Source organism: Ammospiza caudacuta, chromosome 6, assembly GCF_027887145.1.
Source record: "Ammospiza caudacuta isolate bAmmCau1 chromosome 6, bAmmCau1.pri, whole genome shotgun sequence".
Lineage (NCBI taxonomy): Eukaryota > Metazoa > Chordata > Aves > Passeriformes > Passerellidae > Ammospiza > Ammospiza caudacuta.
Genome location: NC_080598.1, coordinates 34,938,354 through 34,955,813, shown reverse-complemented (window position 1 = coordinate 34,955,813; position 17,460 = coordinate 34,938,354). Strand labels below are relative to the sequence as shown.

Sequence of the window (17,460 nt, the reverse complement as noted above, 5' to 3'; positions counted from 1 at the left end):
ACAGGAAGAGATGAGTGCTAGGATTTTCTTTTTCTGTTTCACAAACAAGTCTAAGATGTTGTTTACTTATTTGTTTCATTAGGATGAAGGAAAAAACATGAGATTTTTATGGGACAGGCAAATAAAATTTGCCCACTTGCCAAATTTCCCAGCAGGCAGGAAATAACACAAGTGGCCTCCAACTTTAAGTACCTAAGAGTTTCTACAAAACTCTGCACCAGCACCAGAGTCCTGTGAGGAAGAGCCCACTTTGAGTGAGATTTAGGAATGGCACTCCCCAGTTCAGTGCCCCCACCAAGACTCCCCCAAATGACACACTGCTCTCTTGTTCCTCCTTTCCCTCTCACTTCCCACTGAGATTTGGAGATGTTATAAATGAAGATCACAGGTTGAGATATGAATACTTTACTGGAAACAGCAATGAGATAAGAAAATGAACAGTAATGGCAACAATATTAATAACAAAAGTATACAAGACTGAGGGTGATTCACATGCAAAAATGCTCACCCTGGATCCTGAGACAATGAACAATGGAGCATGGCTTCCCCTCTCCTGCCATGCTTTTTTTGACTGGAAGCTGGAGTCCCTTTCTCCCCACCCCTAACAATGATATAAGGTGGTATCAAATAACATTGGGGTCCTGGGTGAAACTAGGACATGAGGAAAATAGGAAATGCTTGCAATTGAACTGTGAGGGAGGAAGGTGTCTCAGACCAGACTGCTCAAAAGTCCATTTAATGTCAGTCTATACAGACAATAGAACTTCCCTAACCTAAGATCACTAATGGCACGTGCAGGGAAATTCTAACAGGTTCCAGTACAAGTTGCTTTAATTGATGCAAAATTTTCTTATTTCCTACGAAGTATCCATGTAGCTGTGACAAACATGATTGGACTGTCATTATGAAACTTCAAAGGGAACAGGAAGGCTTCAAAGTACTTCGGAGTTATTTCTTCTAATATGATGTCTGCTCACATCATCATCTAAATGGTGTTTCATGGTAGAATTAAGAAGTAGTTTTTCACTGACATAATGTAAGAAGAGTTTATCCTGGTCATAAGGTTTGTTTTTAAATCTTGTAAGATAATCATACTGAATCCTCACCAACATCTAGTATTCCTAACTCAATTACAAAAAAGGATCAAGAAAAAAAACGAAAAACAAAAACAAATCTTAATCCCAACAAAGTTTTAAGTCAGTACGTTGCTATTTCGTAATTCTATGAAAAGCATGACAACAGGAAATTACCCAATGAATAAACATACACAGAAAAATATAAATGCTTTGAAACATGCCTTATTCAATATTGCCAGTTACTTCAGCAAACAACTGCAAAAGCAATACGGCCAGTTGAATGAGATACTGAGCTACCTGGGCTAGTGGGAAGTGTCCCTGGCCCTAACAGGGGAGTTGGAGCTAGAGGATCTTTAAGGTCCCTTCCAACCCAAACTGTTCTATGATTCTATAATCTGATAATTCAAATGAGCTGTTTAAAAGGAGCTTCTGAGTCATGAGTATTTGCTCAAAATGTTTTTCTTAAGCTTCCCTTAAAATCCAGAAAAGGCCAATGCTCTGCATGTCCTGCTCTTGGTGGGTATAAAACCGAGTAAGAAAACAAAGGCACAGCAGGGGTTTTAAGTGAAATAAACTTCCAAATATCAGGTTAATATAGTGAATTCTTTTTCTTAAAGGACAATTCAACCTCCTTTTCCTTCAAAAGGCAACACTACTGATTCATTACTGGAAGGCAGCCCTGCCCATGGCAGGGGTGTTGGTACTAGATGATCTTTAAGATCTATTCCAATCCCTCAATATACTATGATTCTATGATTACTAATGGCATTACCAGTTAGTATTTAATTAACTCTCACATGGTTGTCAATGGGATTTTACTGTATTTCTTTGTCAGCCTTACATGCGCTGTTGTTCTGAATAAGGATCAGTATATGTCCAAATACTTTTCCATAACTCTAATGTTAAGATCTAGGACCATGTAATTTTCACTACTGTCTTTGCTCCAAAGACTTTAGGAAAACAAACAAACAAACAAACTACCGCCAAATTACAGCATGTCTAATATGAGAACTAGAAGAAAGTAACCTAAATTCCACTCACTTTAGTGGGAGGGCAGCCATTGAAATAGAAATCTGAAAACAGTTCCTGATGTCTTATAGAACTTCTGTAGTCTTACCAAGTTCTTAGTTCTTCACAGTGGTAGATATAGCAGACTCAGACTTTATCACTTTTATTCCATCAAGGAAAGATAAATACGACCTTTATGGTAACAAAAGACACCAAAGAGTAGACAGAGACAGACAACATTATACTGTTCCACCCACCTGGTGGTCCCTCCTTGTAAAGCTTTAGGTGAGCTAGAGACAAAGCATAAGATGGTATTTAAGCTTCATTCAGAGAACTTGTACTTTACACTCATTAGCTTCATGTTCTAGCAGGTAGTCTTGCACACCCCCTGCTTTTCATTTCATTACTAAAAATATATAACTGAACTGGTATTTGAAGCTCCCCCTTATGTTATTTTGTCTTGCAAAAAATTATGAACTGCTTGTGAACTGCCAAATTTCTGAAGTGTTGCTAAACACTAGCTCAGCCTATCAAATAAAACCAAAATCAAATAGCAAGTACTTAAATAAATTTCTACCATGTAAAAATATCCCATGGATGGATAAAATATCCCTTGGTTAACCATGGGTCACATGCAACACCATGAAAACAAAGCCACCTCTGTAGTACTCCCCAGTACCAAAAACAGGCCACACAAACCAAATACACTTAGAAATATTTCTGTAAAGCTCTCAGCTTGATATATACACAGATTATCATATGCTGATTTTATTCATTCCTCAAGACTTACAATTGGAAATAACAACCATGGTCACTCATGATCATATTTTCATGTTGTGTGTTAAGGGAAAGAGACCAAAGCAGATCAGAAAGCTTAGACTTTTCTAAGAGATTAGTTCCTTACAATCTGATTAGAAGACAGAAGTTTGGGGTGGGAACACTTTGAAGAATTCCTCATTCTGTTTTTCATTTCCAAAACATGCATTTAAAAAAGAAAGTTTTAGACTGTGCAATAGTAGTGACTGATATTGCTGACATATGTGACAGACAAAATATGCCACCAGGTGGCAGAAATAAAACATAAACCAAAAAAATATTCTTCATGATTAGTAAAGTATGAGACATGCTTCACTGTTTTGCAAAGAAAATACACACTAAAGCATGCATGCTTTTCCTAATGCAGAGAAAACTGAACATGAAATAAAATTTGGATGTTTTGGACAACCTACATAATCAAAATGCCTATGTATGTTCAGTTTTATCATCACACAAAACTTTTCTGAACACAAAGCAACAACAGTGTTTATAAATGTACTCAATACATGTTCATGAAAATCTTATAACACTGAGTGTGCTGCATTCTTCACCAACATTTCTAAAAGAAAAGATACAAGCATTCACTGGTCAATCTGGTGACCTGAAAATTCAATCTACAACCCCAGAAATACTGGATAGGGTGGGTCACAAGTTTCAAAGGGAAATTTTCACTCTTCAAAATTGTTGCAAAAAGCAAATACACACATTCAAATATTATTCAGTATTATACTACTGTGTTCACAACTGTGCAATGCAAGAATTACCTTTTCTTCTTTGGCAATAAAAGAACTAACCTACTTGAATAATTTTAAATAAAATCTTACATGAAAACCTTTCCCACAGAAATCTCCATAACTCACATTTCAAGTAGATGGGTTACTCCTCAAAATTTACACAGCCATTTAGGAAACTTCTCTACCATAATCTCAAAACTTCATGTAAAAAGCATAAGCTTTGAAGTTAAATGAACTATATAGCCACTTCTGGTCAGTACACTCATTTTTGTAAAAAGCCATACATATTAAACTTGGTGTGTGTAAACATGCAAAATAATGTTAACACAATTTAAAGGTAATTAGAGAACAAAAGCTAGAAAACTTGAGTGCAATCTACCTTTCTTGAGTTGTACCACACCCTGCAGTATAAAGAAAATCATTAACTTATAATTGTACAGATTCATTAAATTTCAGAATAGTGAGGGTTTCTCAATGTTTTCTCCCTTGGTAGCCCTTGGTCCCACTTTCAATACTCCCCTTTACTACAGCATTTGTTTCCTCCTTTATCTCCCCATGTAGTTCTCATCTTTAACCACCGGGTGTCAGAAGGGAATCTACTCACCACAGCTACACTTGTTAAATTACTTTTCATTTATTTTTACAGATGTATTGATACAACTTTCCAGGCTCTCCCAGGCTACAGTCATAAAACAGCAGCAGATTTTCAGGCTTTTGTTTCAATAAAAATACACACAAGAAACTTTCAAAATCTAAGTTGTTCCGTCTTGGACTGGTTTTTATAAAGCATAGCCGCATTTAAGCATCCTTTTATAACTAGGAAATTAAAATTTATTTATGCTCAAAGAAATTTAAAAAATTACCTATTTTTTAGGGATAGAAGATCAGATAAAATAATACTGCATGTTGTTTGAAAGATTCTAATCCTCCTTCCCTCAGCCCCATTCTATCTACTCCTACCCATCTTCTCTTCTTTAGTTACAGTAAAATTGAACTGTTTTACAGACCCATAATTCCTAACACGTAAGGATGCCAAATCCACAGAGTGGAAAATGAGCAGATATCCTTCACCTGAGCTTAATTTTGGTTTTGGTTTTTTTTTGTTTCATTTTTAAGATAAGGAAGAACCCTCCAAACCTAAAATTTCAAAAATTCTCAGTACTGTAAAGATTCCAGTATGGTGAAAATATGGCAGACATGAGGAAAGGAAACAAATGAAGAGGGACTTGTGAAAAATAAACAGTCCAAAACAAGCCAATAGTCCAGTATCCAAATACGGTCCAAATATTTAAATAATACAAACACCAGAGTAAGCCTACCACAGGACCTGAAGTATCTTAACAATAGCCACTGAATTCCCCAAGAATAATAGAACTGAATCCACAAAAAACCAGTTTCCTATGGAAAAACAGCACCCCCTTTATGGTCTGTGATGGGAAGGAGGAAAATAGTTACTCCTCTTTCTGATTGCAAAGCAGTATAAAGCACTATTCAAAAGCAGTCACCTGAGTAACTTATCTGCCTGACCACTGCTCAGCTGTGAGGGGTTACAGTTACAGCTCATTTACCTGATAGCAGAGATGAATAGTTTCGCTTGTCATTTCACCCTCCCAGAAAGGCAACACTACAGGTACTGCTGCTGGGGACATTCAACACGAATTCTTTCTCAATAAACATCCTACTTCATTTTTACAAAACCAATCTATTACAGGATCATGTTCACCAATGCAATATGGTAAACAAGTAACTCTTTTAACAGCACACATGAGGAACAGATTTATTGCAGAGTATATGTCTGTGCCATAGCAGAGGGAGCAAATCTGGCAGGGCTGATATTGAATTTATCTGAAAAAAAATCCAAACAGCAGTTTTAAATGCAGGTGCAAATTTTCAGAAAGCATCACAACAAGCAAACAGTGAGACTGAAGAACAGGAAAGGGAATTCAGTAAAACTCAGAGGCATTTCTTTTACACAAAGGGCTTCATATATTTCAAAATAGAACCATGGAAATAAAATACAAAGTCATTCTTCTTGTGTACACAATGGCTCTTTCACTGTGTTTCAATTATATAACAAGAATCATCTCGTAAAACCCTGTGACTTTTGGGTCTTGGCAAAACTGGATTGCTCAGGTGCATAGTACAGTCTATATCTCAAAATTAAAACAACAGTAAAAGAAATAATTCACACAATTTGCCTTCATTATATTCAGGCAAGAGATTAATCTTCTCACTAGGAAAATATTAAACTTAGAAATCAGTTTTCTGATCCAAGTGGACTAAAGCTGTTCTGTAGGTGAATCTCAAGCATGCTTGTATCCGTGGCTACACATGTATGTCTATCCAGACATGGCTCTGGATTCTGTAAAACCTGTCCTTGTTAGGCACCTGCTGCAAAACATGCACCCAGACTCTAAAACAATAGGTCTCCTAAAATTACTACATTTCTACAGAGAGTATGCATAAAAAAAATAAAGCAACGATTTTTATTGAAAAACTGGAGCATAACTCTTCTTCCCTCTCACCTCGAAAAAATATAATCCTCAGTGTATGGGAAGGCATGGGCATATTATCCCATGGCCTTAGGTAGAGTTACCATTCTGGAACTGTGTGGCTGGTCTGGGCTTTGTTTTTTAGATTTAAGTTTGAAAAGTCAATATTCTTTCCTATTCTGCATCTCTATCTAATGCTAAGAGCCTATAAACAGAAAAGGAATTTAATTTGACTTGAAAAATAGGTCAAAATTCTTATCCTAATTTTACGGATGGATAAACTGTAACTTGGAAAGGTTCCCAAAAGTTTCCTGAAGCCATTTCAGAAAGTAGTAAAAAAGACTGAAAATTGTACACAAATGCCTTAACAACAAAAATTCATCTTCCACAGGTGCCTATATTGTTGTTCCTGTCTCAAGAGACACAGTATGAATGACTGTCAGCTGAGGTGGGGAGGGAAAAGTAAAGGGTATTTTTGTTGCTTGATTGTTTTGGAGCACGGTTTTTTTGTTAGTATTTTTGAAGTAAATCTTAGCCAATACCTTCTGAATCCATCAAATCATAGCTTTAGCTATCATAAGTAAGGGGAAAAAATGTCATTGTTACTCTAGAATACCATATGGTTGCCAAAATCTGGCTTGTAATAAAACCCTCAGCTTCTCAAAAACACACACGTGTATCTGTCTGATCATGAAACACTGAATTACATGCACCTGTCATGCTACACAATAATAATGCAGTAAAGTGTAGTAAAATAATTTACAAAAACTTTATGCACTCTAAGGTCATATCAAATTGATCAGTGAATCAACCACAAAAGCACTACCTTGAAGCAATGCAAAATATCCTGTTTGCTATACTACTGCTTGATCTAATTCCCTATAGTAAAATTTATAACAGAATCCCAGAACTAACAGCACACTGAAATGAAATAAACCTAAATTACTATTTATTTTTTTTTACCTAGGATGAAACCAACTGTTGGTAGCCACTGTTACAACTTTCTTCAGGACACTTGACATCAAGCATTGTCTTTCTCTCAAAGACAAATTGTTCAAGGCCACAAAGGAAGCCTATGTAAAAGGAAGATAAGAAATCATGCTCTTATCTCTCATCCTTTTGTTCCAACCCTTATATCTCTCTCTCACATAAGCTGGTTATTCCCTACATTTGGGGCATATGGCCCTACATCATGGCCATACAGTGATTTTCTTGCTGGGAACTAAGAGTACAGGGGATCAAGGATTTGATTTATTCGAGACTTAGCATTAATCCTCTGCCACTATTTTGTTTTCATTCACTGTTTACCCAGGTATTTTTTGTCTAATAAGACCTTTATCAGGCACCTCCTGATTTTCTAATTTACCTTGAAATTGTGCTTACATCCTCACAGACTGTTCTAGAAATTGTGGCACCATGGAGACAGAATTACCTCACTGCAGTTTTAAAGATGATGAACAGACAGACTGTGAGAAAATTTGTTTTTTAAATGTTTTCAATTTGAATTTAAAATAAAACACTGAATGAAAAAAATGAAAAAACCTCACTAAATTAATTGATTTTCCAAATGGCTTTTTAAACATTTTCGCCCACAGGAATGTCAAATACTTCTCTCTCTCATTACTTTTTACATTTCTGTTTTGCTGAGCAAAAGACTAAACTCCCTCTGTTGTATATAAGAGAACTAGTTTGATCCTGAAGACTAAAATGGTATTATTAATAGGAATAACAGAATCTGTACATCTATGCCACCTTAATGTGGAGACTGTTCTTCAAACATAAGTAGTTTCAGGAGCTGCAGAACCCATGCCTGAACTCCTTTTCTGGAACACGTGTTTGCAAGTGCTGACCAAGTGCTGAGACATTCATTATACGTGGATTCAATGTGATGCAGTATCACAGATCAATTTCTTCAGTATAGACATGAATTTGTCTCCTCTGTCTGGCTAGATATTTTCACCACACATAATGGCTGACTTATCTACCCTTCTGTCAGAGTTAATGGTTAAAAATGGGGGAAGTCTCTCCAAGAATTGTGGAGGAAAAGCAAAAAAAAACCTTAAAATGAAGGCAGAGGAACAGAAATTTAAGAACATAAATATATTCACAGGAATGTCTTTGATGGAAATTATTTCCATGGAATAACTATAACCTTAAGTACCCTTTTTCTAGTCTTCCAGGACATAAATGTAGTACAGACTTTCTGGACTTCAGCTATTTTAGACACACTTCAAAGAAGTTCCAGTTTCTCTAGAGAACCATGCAAGCAGCTTGTGCTAATTACAGAGAGCCAGTTGACAACACAGCCACTTGCTCTAGGAAAACACATGCATTAAAGAATTAGGAAAACATAAATAAAACCAAAATATTGCAACATCATCCATTCAATTCAAAATTAACAACTCAAGATTCGGATACTGCAGGAGACAATATTATAACTGCACAAGCAGTTACCAAATGCATGAAAAAAACTCATGCTCAGTTTTATCCCTAACTTCTTTCACTTCTAATACTCCCAACAGACCTAGTCAGCCTCACACACGTGCTCCTTGTTATGTCCCTTTGCTTTTCAGTTCCTTTCCCACACATCAAGCCAGACTATGAGCCTCAGGAGGGAGTTAGCCACTCCTCCAAGCTGCTCTGAGTCATTGTGATGTCTGCTGCATAGGCCAAATTAAGCCTGAATTTCTTGCTTCCACTAGGCAACAAGGACAATGAGGAAAAACATGACAAGGAGGAGAGAAAAGATCAAAAAGACAGGAATACTCTCCCTCAATATCCCTACCTTCCCATCATAGTTGTCATAGTGCATGGTGATGAAGAAAGTAAAACAAAGACACAGTGTAGAATTGCAAAAAAAGATTACTGCATTCCAACTTTCAAGTTTTCAGTCTTAAATTCTATTTTATCATGACAAATGAAAAAAACCAAATATGCTACCTCATAATATATGTATATATTTGTGTACCATGTCAGAAGTACAAAGATGAATGTTGACAAATTTATCTTTGGATACGAACATATATTTTGTCTAAGCCTAAAATAAAGCTGTGCTAAATGAATACTTACCTCATAATTAATTCTCTTATCATTGTTTTCATATACATTCCTATTGTTTTGGTAAATGAAACCCTTAAGCACAGAAATTAAAGCACTAACAGGAATTATTGATTGAAAGTTAATAACACAATTTTTGAACTCTGAGATCAAGAATTTTCATTTCATCTCAGTAGTCAGGACAAGACACTGAGGTAAGAAATAGGGTTTTTGGTTTAGATGAGCCAATTTCAATAATTCAGATGATTAACTTGCATTATAGCCTATTTTTAAGAAGATCACTTCTAATGTATTGGTGGCTGGAAGGGAATTTTGGATGCAAAGGGGCATGAGGGGAAATGCCAGCATACACATGCACTTTAAAGGTACCTATTACTATCAGAGAGAAGATTGAGAATTTAGAAGTTTTGCTGTATTGCCACATTCATATTCATAAAAAACCCCACAAAACCCAGCAATAAGACCAGCATTGAATACTAACCCTATTCCTGTAACTCTATCACTACGACTCATGAACATCACCTTGCTCCACTTGTAGGAGACTCTATAATTTCATTTTTGTGCACAATGCTTTAGAACAGTGGCACAAGTCCTCAGATCAACCAACCTAAGTGATCCATCATGTGCAACTTACAACTGCTTTCTGGGCATCCCTAAGTAGCTGAAAGAAACCAACCAGCCAATCTCTGCAGCACACCTAGAACTTCACTGCAGACTCAACATAGCCTTAACATGCAAACACAGTCTTTGCCTATTTCCTTTAAAAGCACTGCTTACATCTCATCCCAGCTGAATCACCAGCGGTTTGTTTTCATTCAAATCCCTCTGCCAGACGCCGGAGCAACTAATGAACTACAGAATCTGGTCTTTAAAAATTTGACTTAGCAAACAAACCATCAACATGTTGATGACACTACCACCCAAAATATCACAGTAACAAGAGTAACAATTTACATGGGCTCTAAGCCAGTCTGCCTTTCCTATTCAAATTTCAAGAAAGCATGACCTAATTCCTGTACAAACAGTAGAATCTGGAGCTTTTGTTAATTCAGTTTTCTTTATTCAAGCATATGTTTCGCCACAGATTATTACAGTCATTAGACGGAAAAATTTTATTTGGGTAAAATAAAATATGGCAAGCATATAGCCTATAATAAAAATCTAAGAGTAACATCAACTTGCTAACAGCTGAATACCTATCCTGGTCATCTAAGTAATAGACTCCCAAATTCAGACCAATCAGATGAACCATAAATTTAATTCTATCTATTTAATTTAATTCTATATATTAGAACCATGTTGCTTCTGTCAAGCCAAGTTTTCTCAATCTTCCAAGAACTTTTACACTTCCATTATTATTCCCACATTACAATAAAGAAAGATTAATGCAGAGAAAACTGAAAAAAGAGGGAGAACAACTAAACAACAAAAAGCAGTAGACAGAACAAATAGTACTGTTTCTCAAATACATCAGATAGATATCCACTGGAATTAGAAAGAACCACACAGCATTACCCTGAACAATTTCTCACAGCAAAATGGTATAAAAGTTTTTTTTTTAGTTCCACTTAATAGTTTCTAGGTAGTATTTTCTAAAATCTCCAGGTACCTGAAAAAGAGATGGCCTATTGGCTTTCACTTTAATATTTCAGAGTATTCCTCAGTTTATGGTTAATGTCTGAATATCAAGGACTTCCTGTTTTACATTCAAGAATATAAATTTGAACCAGAGTTCTGGTGGGTAAAATAATCACTTTCTCCCTTGTAAGTATGTTATGTAAATATCTAAATAACAAAAAAACGCAAGAAATATTTTTCTGTGAAAAGCTTATCTGATAATTAGCATTGCACTTTGGACATAACCTTTCATACACTTGCATAGGACAATATATGTGGCTACCACAGAAGTGGCCCAGCTGGATATGAGCACTCCTTTGTTCATACACATGCTGCAATAATGGTGTTTTCATTCTGGACAGTACCTGAAGAAAATCTGCAGCCAGACCAGAGTTCAGCAGGTGGCTGCCCCCTGCACCCAGGCATCAGAAAAGGCAGTCACTCAACTACTATCACCAATCTGTCACTCATTTGAAAAAAATACCACTAGAAATTTACCAAGAAAACCCACTTCCTTCCTCACGAATTTATACAGGCAATTTTGTACAATATTCAGCCATTCACATTTAAAAATCAGATGCAGAATTAACAAATAGCAGTAAACCACACATAAGAAACATAAGGTCTGTTTCTCCAGATAAGAAAATACTGTGACTTATCACCATCTCTGTACAAAACAAGATTAAAAATGTCAGAAACTAATTTCTGCAAATGCTTCACCACTTTGTTTTACCTGCTTCTGTGTACTTCAATCCTACTTTTACTTCTTCGTGATTTGCTTTTGGTGGCGGCCAGACAGTCTGGAGTCTCCCAGGTGTCTTGTCATCTTGCTCTGAGGGACTCAGGTCAGGCTGTTAAAATTACACAAGAAAAAATTAAACTCTGCAGTATCAATTGATTCCAAACAGCAACTACCATGCTCAGCTCTACATGTGCTCCAGAAAGATTATTTGTCTCATTCTACTGATTGAAACAGTGCTCAGTTGGTTGGAAGGGACACGAATAAATCAGTGTAGAAAAATATTTTTGAGGAGGAAAGTAGTATAATGCATGTGATATGCAGTGATTTGTTGAAACTGTTCACATCACTGTGGAGAGCTGTCTATCCTTTTGTGAACCACAGAGGTGGTCACGAACACTAGGGTTTTTTCCTATATCTTCCTTCCAGAGTTAAATATTCCATAGTGTGCTCCTCTTACAAGTAAACATCAGAGCAATTCACCTAAGACATCATTTGACAATATAATTTTCTGGAAGCAGAGCTAGTTTATGAAATTCCTGCCCCACCCCCTGCAGATTGCTCAGTCCACATACCAGGTAATACTGCCACATCAAAGTAATGCTGCAGCTGTTAATGGGACTGCACTGTCAACTGGAATGCTAAAATAACTCTTTAAATGGGGAAGGGGTGGAGGGGGAATGACCCACTAAAGAAGCACTCTTTTAGAGGGATTTTCTGGGTGGTTTTTTATATCTCCAATATTTCTGTAATCTGATTTTCAACATGCTACTACAAGTAATTGCATAGACACAACTGCAACAAGAGTGCAACCCTGTAGGAAAATGGCCTCATAAATGGCCCACAGGAGCAAGGGCAAGGAAAGGCTAGACCCCTAGGCTCTGGCTTTGCCCTGGGAAAATACACATTTGCACTAGAGCAGACATTAAGCAGACATTTATAAAAGCCACTCCTGCTGACTGCTGTGCCTCCTCCCTCACTGTGTGTGATGACAGCTTCCCAAATAGGTTTGCTGAGAGCCACAGGAACGCTGACGCCAGCACAGCCACTGGTGTAAGCAGGAAGGAGCAAGCCAGGGATGGGAAGGGCACACTCAGACTGCCCTTGCTGTACATTCCACAGCCAATGAATACCTGTTTTCTCCTCCCCACAGGTAATTTACTACAAACTGGTATTATCAGTTTACCCAAGTGTTGACCAGGATTTTTACATGTTTTTTTTTTTAATATTATGTAAGAATTAAAATTTGAAAGAGAGTATAACCAACCCAGAAAACTAACATGTAGCTTCAGATTTAAGGTACAATCCTGAAAATATAATCCTTCAAGCAATTCCCCCTTCAGCCAACAAGAATCTCCTGGGCTGATTACATCTCCCAGAGATGTGGCTGTAAGAACTTTGGGTTGGGGGAATGCCAACCCAAAGGTTACTCATTTAATTAAAGAGTTCAAATCATATTCAAAGCCATTTATGATTGTATGAAAACTTTGCATTGATTTTTTTTTCTGTAATAACTACATCTCCATATGCCTAAGAGCATTAACCTTGCAAACACTTATATTAATCAAAAACTTGAGTTGTCTAATTGAAATCACTAAGTTACACCCGGATAAGGTTAAATGCTTACCAATATTTGAAAAGCCAAACATGTGCATGTAAACAAGACAAAAAAACCCTTCGTGTTCCATGTCTTGAGCTGAAAATCACCCATAACTTCTTGTAACAACTCTTATCATACAATTATTCCCACAGGTAAAATGAAATACTACTTATAAAAATAAAATACTCAATGAATGAAAACAGAGCGAGATTCAGAAACTCTTAAATAATATTACAGTAAATATCTGCAGCATCAAAATGATTTAAAGCCATAATTAACATATGGAGAACTGCCATGTAGAGATCTTTTAATATCAGAAACTGATTGTTAAGTTCTCACTTCTAATTGAGAGACTTTTACTGTTGTCATCAGTTGTGGCTGAATTCTGCTTCAACTGCAGATGATCAAAAATTCTGACAAATTAGCCCCAAGACTTCCTTGGCTGGGAATCCAAAATTTGAGATTTCCAAAAGAGAAGCAATTCTGACATTTTGACCTTAAGTCCCCACCAATAATATTTAAACAAGAATATTTAATCCTTCTACTTCCAGATCTTAGGAAAAAAAAGTAATTCAACCTACAGATTTGTCTGATGGTCCATCCCCAGGTTTTGATTTTGACCTTTCAAATACAGCTTTCAAGGACTCTTTTTCATTTCTCATTTTGCGTTTCAGGGCTTCCAGCTCTGAAGGATCTGCAGTTGTTTCTTTCTTGGGAGGTCGCGTGAATAAGGCTTTAAAGGCATCCAGTGCAGATTCAGCAGGGCTTGATTTTATCTCCTCAGAGGGAAATCGTGGTTCTCTTTTGCTGGAGGCTTTGTTCTCTTGAGCTTCATCACTGTCCTCGGTCTCCCCAGATCCCTCAGCAGAGTCCTCAGTTCTATCTTCATTCTTGGAGACGTCTATGTTTAACAAGTGCGAGAGTTGTTCTAGAAAAGTGGGATTTGCTTTAGGTTCAGATGATTTTTTTTTAATGGTCAAACCTGATGCAATATTGGATTTCTTAACAGGCTGTCGTAATTTAAGCAGAGCTAAATCATTCTCCCTTGGTTTAATTTCTGTAACAATTTCCCCATCTTCTGTGGTTAGTCCCTTTTTTCTGACACGTAGTCCACTGAAGAAAGCAGGCAGCTGGAAAGTCTTTTCAGCCAGTGCTGTTTTTTGGAGTGATATATTATCAACGGAAGGTCTTTGTTCTTCATCTGAAAGTTCTTGAGGACATTCTCCTGTAGCAAGCAAATGAGTGAATTGCTCATCCATTAACATTTTGTCTTTTCCATTGGAGTCATACTGTAGAATACCATCCAGCTCTTTTGGGAGCTGGTTAGAGAATGGTGGATGTAATTCAATGTCGTCTGTATCCACAGTGTCATCACTGTTGCTGTGCCCTTCTGATTCTGACTCTTCCTTATTTTGATTGCTGTTGTCCAAGGCCTCAGCAGACAAAGCAGCATTTTTTAGCCCATATTTGCTCGCATTGTTCTCATCGGTGTCTAGGTCCTTATTCTCCGTGTCCGATTCTGTGTCACTTGTTGTATGAACCAAAGTACCTTGTACGAGAATAACATCCTTGTCATCATTGTCAGATTCAGACAAAGAAGGCTCAACAAACCTCAAATGCTGAAGAAGTAATTCATTTTGGTCAGCTAAGTCGAGCTCCAGGCCTGCCTGCATGCCAGACATTGGGTCAGCCTGGTCACTGGTACTATCCACGCTGTGCTGATTTTCTGAGTCCTCATTACATCCATTATCATTCCTCTCATGCCAGGTGTTAGCGTGAGTATTTATATTGCTGTGTAAAGGTTGAAATGCTTTAAGCACTGTTTCTTCTGTAGGAGCTGTAGATTCAAGCTTAGTTGTAAGTCCAAACAGTGTTTTCACAGAAAATGTAGTGAGTGGGTTAGAGTCGCTTTCTGCTGCGTTCTTCACGTCTAAAAGCTGACTACAGTCAGGCATCCCATTATGTTCTTCCATGCTGTGTGAAGTAGAGAATAGGTTCGCTCGCAGCAGTGCTGCTGACTGCTGAGCCAACACTTACTGCGCGCATTCAGGCTGCCGGCGGGCCGGCTGCCGGCGCTGCAACAGGCGGCCCGGCCCGGCCCGGCCCGCGCAGGCCGCCGGCCTCCCGCGCTCCCGGCCGGGCCGCCCCGCCGCTCCTTCCGCCGTCGGGGCTCCCGCTCCGCCAAGGGAGCGGCACAACGACCCTCCGTAAAAATCAGTCCTCGGCGGCGTCTGGAGCTTGTTCGCTCGCGCGAGAGAGGTCTGTCCCAGCACTAACCTCGGCTGGAGCCCGGCCGGCGGTCCCTCGGTGCTCCGCACCCCGACGGGCGCCCCCGGCAGCTACAGCAGCCGTCCCGCCGGGCCGAGCGCGCCGCCGCTGCTCCTTACTTCCTTGTCCCGGTGCGCCAGCGCTGGGTGGTTTTCAGCAGAAAATTCCTGACGGATTCCTTTGCATAGTCTTTCCACTAGGACAAAGAACTTCTTTTGTAAATCCATAATCACCAAAAAATGTCAAATGGAAACCCGAGCTAAGGACTCTGAAGCTTCCTGTGCCACCTCCTGAAGCCTTTGGAGAGCCCCCAGTGCCCGGCCGGGCAGAGCCAACTCGAGTGAGCGCCCTTGAAGCAGAGGAAAGTAGGAAAAAAAGAGACTCTCTTCCGATTTGCTGGAGGTTTCATCTGGAATGCAGATTTCAGCCTCCAGGGCCATGAACAAAAACCAACGAGACTGGTTTCATGTTACCACTGTCCTTGCCCTGCACAGCTCCTGCTGAGAGGTGCACGCAGGTACTTATCAGAGGCTGCGGCCGCGCCCAGGGACCGGGAGCGCCGGGCGGCGGGAGAGCGGCCAGCGCCCGGCAGGGCCAAATTAACTGTTTAGGAATCGGACAGCCCTGTCCATCCACGGCACCAGCCTTGGGTGGGTCCGAACCACAACAATCTCTGCTGACATGTTCTGTGATGATTTTCACAGACTTTACTGCTCTATGTGTAAGATTTGTTTAGTTGAAACGAACAAGAACATTTGAAATGTACAAAACTGTCTAACTCAACGTTGACTGAAACTACCAGGGATACTATGTATTTTTTAATCAATAGAGATGGAGAAAGTATATAGAAAATACTCTGAAGCACTGTTGATATTCAGAAAGTCAGTAACATTTGGAGCAGGTTTCCATCACAAGTCTCCAGTTTCGCTACTTTTTTTTATTTACCCAAGTTAAAGGGTAGTTCTACAGTTATACATTTAGCTGTGATGAGTAATCTTAAGCAAGCAACATGGGGAAAGCTGTCCTTCGCAGGGAAATCAGCTACAGATCACATTGCTGTATGTGATTACCAAAAAACATTTACTAAAATGCTGAATATTGCAGCCAACAAGCAACAACAAAGTATCCCAACACATTTAGCTTTTGGTTTACTGTTTAAAAATGTAGACTATACAAATAACATTTGTCAACAGCAAAAGCAAAAGCCATTGGTATCTCCTGCAGGAACAAGGTTTCCTGAAAATCAGATTGTAATACTAAGGGCTTGGATGAAGCTTACAGACACCTTTTCAATTAGAGGGTTGCATGCATACCAATAGACAAAGGGCATTGAAATCATTCCCATCTTTATCTGTGATTTCAAAAGGAGCAATGTCTTCTGCCCTGTTGCCTGGCATTGCCTTAGCAAGCTCTGGACTTGCTTCTCCACTATGCTTAATCATCAGGTGCCAAGGTCAGAAACAACTGACAGGCTCCCCTGGTTTCTAGGCTTAATATCACAAAATTAAGCTCTACGTAAAGAAAGAGACAGAGTCCTTACCACCCCCTATGCCAACCTATTCTTAAAATTCCAGGACTTATAAACAGGTGGAAGGAAGCTACCACAACACTGGTGACTTTCCCCAAGACAAAATTTCTTCAAGGCAAATCTAAAGCAATTCTATATTCCTTTTAATGGCAAAATAAATGGGGCAAAGTGACAATACTGGGCCAAAATTTTCTACATTTAAATGCACATCTGTTTCTATGTTCAACTACATGATTAATTGTTCATTGTTCTGATAAATTGTATGGTTATGTCTTGCTTATTTATTTATGTGCCTGCTTATTTGGGGTCATAATACCTTTTAATGATTCAGATTATGCCAAAATATTTATTCATCTGTTTATATTAACAATAGCCCATACTTAGAATAAAACTTCCCTGTAATAAAAAAGGGTCACCAAGCTGTAACAATCCTATGAGTTGAAGGTTGATGATTACAGCCACTATTTAAGGTTTTAATGGACTTATAAAAAGTTTTGTTTAAAAGTGGACTTAAAACAGGAATCT

The 17,460-nt window shown here is 38.3% G+C and overlaps 1 protein-coding gene across 1 annotated transcript in view; it reads right to left on the bottom strand.

Annotated features, from left to right (window-relative positions):
• Positions 1-15,112, bottom strand: part of FMN1 (formin 1) — a 123,010-nt gene extending 107,898 nt beyond the window's left edge. The window contains exons 1-2 of the mRNA XM_058807673.1: positions 13,721-15,112; positions 11,534-11,651 (exon numbers count right to left, since the gene is read on the bottom strand). Of these exons, the coding sequence (XP_058663656.1) occupies positions 11,534-11,651; positions 13,721-15,112 (1,510 nt within the window). The remainder of the gene's footprint in view (positions 1-11,533; positions 11,652-13,720) is intronic.
• Between the last annotated feature and the right edge of the window lie 2,348 nt (positions 15,113-17,460).